Source organism: Octodon degus, unplaced genomic scaffold, assembly GCF_000260255.1.
Source record: "Octodon degus isolate 3935 unplaced genomic scaffold, OctDeg1.0 scaffold00176, whole genome shotgun sequence".
Classification (NCBI taxonomy): domain Eukaryota; kingdom Metazoa; phylum Chordata; class Mammalia; order Rodentia; family Octodontidae; genus Octodon; species Octodon degus.
In genome coordinates, this window is record NW_004524752.1 from 3,276,260 (window position 1) to 3,283,281 (window position 7,022).

Below are 7,022 nucleotides of genomic sequence, written 5' to 3' on the forward strand. Positions count from 1 at the left end.
AAAAAAAAAAAAAAGCCCAAAAGGAAATTAAAATCAACTGAATATAATCTTCGCAAGAAAACAGAAAAGGGGCAATACTTCCAGATTCATTTTATGAGACCAATATTACTTTGATTAGCAAAACAAAAAAACAAAAAAAAAACAAACAAAAACAAAAAAACAACAAAAACAAAACCACCAAAGATCAACACAAGAAAACAGGCTAATAGTTCTCATAAAAAACAGACATAAAAATCTTCAATAGAATATTAGCAAAGTAAATCTATGAATATATAAAAAGAATTCAATATGGGCACGTGGGGTTGACTCTATCAGTGTCAAACTAACTCAGTATTTGAAAATTAGTGCACTGTACTAATAGAAGATAAAGCAGAAAACAATGCTATCAAAATACATAGAAAACAACTGAGCAAAATTTAACATGGAATCATAAGAATCTTTTAGCATTACAAAGGTATTCTCTTATATTCCTGTCCAAGAATACATTTAAAATCTTAGCCCATGTAATAGTAAGACAGAAGGATTAAAAAGCGTATTTTAGAAAGGAAGAAACAAAACTATCAGTTTGAGGACAATGATACCTGTATAGAAATGTAAAGGAACCTACAAAGGATACAAGGCCAAAACAAAAAAGCATTTCGATATATTAAAATGAAAATAAAAACAACAACAAGATTATTCATGATAGCTCCCAAAACAAATTACTTAGATATACAGCTAACAGAACACATACAGTTCCTAAATAATGAAAATCATACTACAAAGAAATAAAACAAACCTACATTAATAGGGAGTTGTATAGTGTGTTCAAAAATTAAAGATATCAACTTTTCTCAAAATTTTCTATACTGATCAAAATTGCAGATATAAAATAATTCTACAATTTACAAGGGAAATCTGGAGACATTCTTAAGAATAAAGAGGGAAGAATCTTACTACCTGATTTTAAGAGGTGTTATAAAGCCAGTAATCATGACAGCATGGCATTGCTAAAAGAAAAGACACAAAGGAGCACAAAAAAAAAGACTCTAGAAACACTAATGAACAACTAATTTCTGCTTAAAGTTTTAAAGGCAACTCAATGGAGATTGGATAATCATTTCAATAAATGATGCTAGAACTGGATCCGTATGCAACAAAATGGATCATATCCTAACCTTCACGCACTGTGATAAAATTAACTTGAGATTTTTCAAAGTTGCAACACTGAACATTGTAGAAAAAAGGTGATACAGTGGAATTTCTCCAAATTAAAACTTGCTTATGAGTAACACAATTAAGAGAATGGGGGAAAAAAAGAGCTACAAGTAGAGGAATATATGTGAAAATTACATATCTGATAAACACTTAGAAAACAGATGATCCAATTAAAAAACAGACAAAAGACAGATGTTACACTAAGATGTAAGGGTAGATGGCAAGTAAGCAGGTTAAAAGATGTTCCACATTATTAGTCATTAGAGAAATGCAAATTAAAGCCATCTTGTGATACACCAATTAGAATGGCTAAAATAAAGCTTGCTGACAATACTGAGCACTGACAAAGAACTCATATGCTGAAAGGAAGGCAAAATGGTACAGGTTTTCTGGAGAACAAATGACAAACATTTAACACATGACCCAGAAAATTTACTCCTAAGTATTTTTCCTACATGACCAAAGCTTAAGTTCACAAAAACATGTATAGAAATAATTTTAAAAGTTCTATTCATAATTATTCCAAACTATAAAAAACTCAAATGTTCTTTAGTGGATGAAAAGATACACAAACTGTGGCATGTCTACACAACATGCCATCCAGCAGTGAAAAGCTTTGATTTGAACTGATATACATGCTAAGTACTTGGGTGAATCTCAATAGTACTACACTAAAGATGTCAGTCTCAAAGGTTGCATAGAAGCCCTGAAAATATAAACTAGAGTGACAAAAGTCAATGGTTGCCAGAAGTCAGGAATGTAGGAACACATTATAAAAGAGTAGCTACAGGAGAATTACTTTAGGTGATGGAGATTTTTCTCATCCTGATTGTGGTATAAACACAAAATCACACATGAATTAAAACTGACAGATACACCAAAAGAAACTGAATCTTGCTGTGTATTAATTTTAAAAGAATTAAATATTAACATAAAAATTATGAAAGGAAAAGGTGTAATAGCATTTACATAGTCATAAAATTAATGATAAGTGGTGATCTAATGGAAACAATGTATTATTAGAAAGATGTATAGTGGGAGAGGGAACACAAAGGTTGTGTGTGGGGAGATGAAGAGATTACAGAACTAAGTTTTCATCTTTCATTTGGGAAGCTCATAAATACTTAAAACTGAAAAGTCAGGATATATAAATATGGGTTTTTTCATAATTTTATTGAGAAACAAATAGCAATGAGACAGTTTCAAATCAAATTGGTAGGACAGTTTCAATAATTAACACATTGCATACATTCTTCCTAGTGGTTAATTGCTGTACAAGAGGCGGACATGATAAATATGGTATTTAATGAAAGAAACATAAATTGCAAAAGTAGAAGCTAAATGAGATATAAACAGTTATTGTGGGAAACAGGAAATGTAGAAGGGGTCAGGTGTACTGTAGGCTATATGTAGTACGTAAACATTTTGTTTTGTTTCTTTTTTAAAAATTTTTTTAAAATTTCTTTTTTATTTTAAAGAGAAAAATAATGGTACAGAATTTCAAAACAAGATGATAGGAAATTAACAACGGTTGTTATATTGCATATTATTATCTTCAAAGTAGTTGCTTAAATTACCAGACATAGGCATGCAAAATTGATCAAACCATAGAGGCACTAACTATTCTTTTCAATGAACTAATAGAAATTAGTTAAATTATCTTGGATATCTTATGTGAGCGCGCGCGCGCATGTGTGCATGTGTACGTGTTGAACATTTGATTAAAACAAAAACACATCCTCCAAAAATGTTGTAAGTACATTTCCTGGTGGGTTTTTACCTAAACACTGCATAACACTTGAAGGGAACTCAAAGCTGTGTAATAGTAACCCACACATCAAAGTCAGACAAGACCTTTTCTCTTCTGTGATCAAGGTTGTATTGCTACAACGTTGGACTCACTGACTGGAGAGAAGATCTGACACTGAAAGCAGGGGGCTTAAAGAGCTATTTTATTCTAGTCCTCTTCATTTGGAATTACAGTACTATAAACTATTTGCCTTCTCCTACCTCATTTTCTTCCTTCAGATCCTTTGGCTCTGTGATGGACCACTTTGGATCATCTTCACAGTTCAGAGTTTTCAAAGAATTGAATTCTGAATCCTTTAATGGCTGATTTGACACAGACTTAGGTGATTTAAATACAGATTATCATTAACAGATTTCCAGTAGATATGAAAGCAATATTATTTTGTCTTCCATGTTATTTCCAAAACTTACATGCCTATACATTTTGTTGACAAGTTTTCACAACTGTTCATACAAATGCTACTTTACCTTTTTTTAACCCTATCTATGACCTTTGACCTTCCAATTATGTTAAAGCAATTTCAGTTAACAGACTTTTTGTTTTTGTTTTTTGAGATAGAGTCTTGCTATGTAGCCCAGCCTGGCCTAGAACTCACAATGAGAAGTCTGCCTCAGCCTTCCAAGTGTTGGGATTATAGGCATACACTACAAATGCCTGGCTGTTAACAGATGTTCTTGAGCACATACTGGGATATTCTGCATAAGAAGTCAGATGTTTATAGGAAAACTCTGGATTTAAAGAAGAATGCCATAGCTCTAAAAATCAGTGAAAAATCATACAATCAGGTCATTATAGTGAGGTCTTATGAGTAGAACCATCACAGAGGTATACTGAAAATATTATTGATAAGGGAATACCTTAGAAGAAGCAATGAAGAAGACAATACAATGATTAGAACGCTTAAAAGACTGTTAGAAATTAGCAAGGGACTACATAGTAGGTGGTGTGGGTTTCTGTGTGGCAAAAGGGAGTTGTGCTATCACAATATAGACTGTGGTGGGTACCACACTTTTATCTTCTCTTTTTTATTTTATTTTATTTTTTTCTATGTATTTTTTTGAGAAACAAATAGCAATGAGGCAGTTTCAAAACTGATTAATAGGATAGTTTCAATAATCAATACATTGTACATTATTATTTTCTTAGTGGTTATCCATAGTATAAGATGCAGACAGGATATCCTGTCCAAACACTATTGGTATGGGTAATAAATGAAAAAAAGACACAAGAAAAAAAAATGTCACAGGACTGTCCTGCTACAATGCTGTATATGGTTAGATTTCTAAATTTTTGTGTAAAAATATGTAATTGTTTATTCATATTCTTTAAATATTTTTCATATTTTAAATTTTTATCTCCATATTCTGTAGGGACTTATAAGTTTAACATATAAATACTTGATGAAAAATACCTGTTTCACATTATGCCTAAGATGTTTGATATTCAGACAGATAGTGAAGTTAAACCCAACTGCATATGTTGTAGGGTAATAATAAGCTTCTGTTCTGGAGGGTTAACAACCTAAGTTTGCAAAAATCAGAGAAATAAAAGGGCTGCAAGGACAGTCAACACTTTGACCCTAGCCTTTCAAGGTCAGTGAAAACTCAGGACATAGGAGAACCTGTACTATAACATCATGTAACTCATCTGTGCCCCAAATTTTCTGATCAAGGACATTATGGGGCCACAGAGCAACATGATCGATGATGTAGAGTATGCCTAAGGAGAGTCACGTGGAGAGAAAACATTCTCTCAAGCTTTCACAGAGCAAATTGGTCAAGCAATGGCCGTGGCTCATCCACATGGCTGACACTGACAAAGGATCTGCAAACTGCAGTACAGAGTTACAGCATAAATCCTGAGGGTACTTGACTGACCTTATCAGATAGAAAAGTTACATTTCTTGTTATATAGGTGTTGCTTTCTCTTGGTCTTAACCATCCAGCAGAAAAATATAAAAACCAGGTAAAGTAAAGCCATATTGGGGGCCAGGGAGATGGCTCAGTGGAATAAGTGCTTCCCTGGCAAGTGCAAGGGCCTGAGTTCAATCCCCGGTTCCGCCAAAAATAAAAAAAGTAAAGCCATATTAATATGCTGAGCTGTGAAAGGCTCAAGTCAACAACTTCTGTGGATAACCCATTAGTATTGTGGACTGCTAGACTGTGTTGGATTGTTTTGCTGAATTCACATACCTATAGTATTTAGACACCAATGGAATACCCATCTCTGACAGGACTAAACAAAAAAAGGGGATACAAAGGAAGGACCATTGTGTATCTGTATATGCAGAATAGTTAGGATAGATATACAGCTACTATCTTCTTCTCTTATACAGAAAAAACAAGTCTTATTTCTAAGACTAAACTATGATTATCTGAAGACAGAAACATAGTATTCTAAAAATGTTAAAAGGTTGATTTGCTGTTTAAAATGAGGAAATGTTCTTTTATTTTAGTAATAAGACTAAGGAATATTCAGGCCCATATGGGTCAAACAAAGCCAATTAATTTAACACTGACTAGAAATCTAAACCTTTATATGGTTTTGAACTCACAGCAAGAAATATATGTATTTGGCATAAGAGGTTAATCTCAGTAGTTGAATAGGCTGGGCCTAACTTTTATTAATACATATCTACTTTAAAAACTCATCATCTCTGTAATTTTAAAAGTCATATACGTAATACATATTAAATTTTTTTACATTTTATTCTAAGAAAACTTGAAATCCTTTTTGGAGCAAAACCTAAAACATTTTGATTCTAAACACAGACTAGAAACTCACAGTGATATGCCTGTTGCCCAATACCTGTTGTCACAAGGAGTACCAGATTTAGAGTACATGTTTGTTCAAGAAACATTAAGTTTTACTAGGTACTTTTACTGCCTTCTTATCTGTAATGTACTGACTTGGTAAAATTGCTATGAAGATTAAATCAGTTAATATACATGTGCTTAGAACAGTGCCAGGGATATAAGTTTAATAAATAGTATTACTTAGTTGAGAAAACTACGTATACAATACAAATGTTATAATATTACTGGGAGGTGTTGGCAAAATGTGTATTGAGAAAGTAAGAAAAAAGCATCTGAGGAGTATAGGGGGAAAAAGACTAGCATTTGGTCTATAATGGAAGTCATAATTAGACAAAGGAAAAAGGGAACTTAATACAGAGAAAAATCATCCAAGAGGAATAATGAGAACCAAACTAACTATTAAGATCACTGCAAAATTTCCAAGCTTTCCAAAATCTTAAAAGCCTCAGTTCTCTTATCTATAAAATGAGGATAACTAAGGTTACTAATATGAATTATAATAGTATTTGCAAACACCTCTTACCTGGGCATGTAATTCACTCTCTTTGGATTGTGGACTTATCTCTCGATCTTCATTAAGATAGTGGTGCTGGGAATGATAACTCAGTTCAGTCATGTCAACATCATCTGGCCCGCCACTGGATTTAGTGTATAAAGCTAAAGGATTCAGGTCTCTGAAGCCCTAAGTTTAAAAATAAAAAAATAATGAGGAGGAAGGGCTTAATTATAGAGAATACAAAGCATTTCATAACTTTCAAATGCCATGGATATACATTATCTTTTTTTTTTTTTACATTATCTTCTAAAATTCAATAGTTCCATTTAGAACATACAAAGAATATTTTTAAATGAGACCATCAAAATTCAAAGACCCAATCAAAAAACAGGTAGCCAGGATGAATACTCAGATGAAGAAATACAAATGCAAATAAATATATAAAAAATGTTCAACATCACATGGAGAGAAAAAACATTTTCTCAAGCTTTCACAGAGAGCAAATTGGTAAAGCAATGGCCGTGACACTGACAAAAGAATGTACAAAATGTGGTACAGGGCTACAGGATAAATCCTGAGAGTACTTGGCTGACCTTATCAGATACAAAAGTTACAATTCTGGGGGGCCAGGGAGATGGCTCAGTGGAATAAGCGCTTTCCTGGCAAGCGCAAGGGCCTGAGTTCAATCCCCGGTTCTGCCAAA

At 33.0% G+C, this 7,022-nt stretch overlaps 1 protein-coding gene across 2 annotated transcripts in view; it reads right to left on the reverse strand.

Annotated features, from left to right (window-relative positions):
• The window catches only part of Tdrd5 (tudor domain containing 5), a 114,964-nt gene that overhangs the window by 34,050 nt on the left and 73,892 nt on the right, over window positions 1-7,022 (reverse strand). The window contains exons 12-13 of one of the 2 annotated variants that reach the window (XM_023703573.1): window positions 6,347-6,505; window positions 3,208-3,324 (exon numbers count right to left, since the gene is read on the reverse strand). In XM_023703573.1, the coding sequence (XP_023559341.1) occupies window positions 3,208-3,324; window positions 6,347-6,505 (276 nt within the window). The remainder of the gene's footprint in view (window positions 1-3,207; window positions 3,325-6,346; window positions 6,506-7,022) is intronic. The other variant, XM_004643439.2, reaches the window with a different exon arrangement.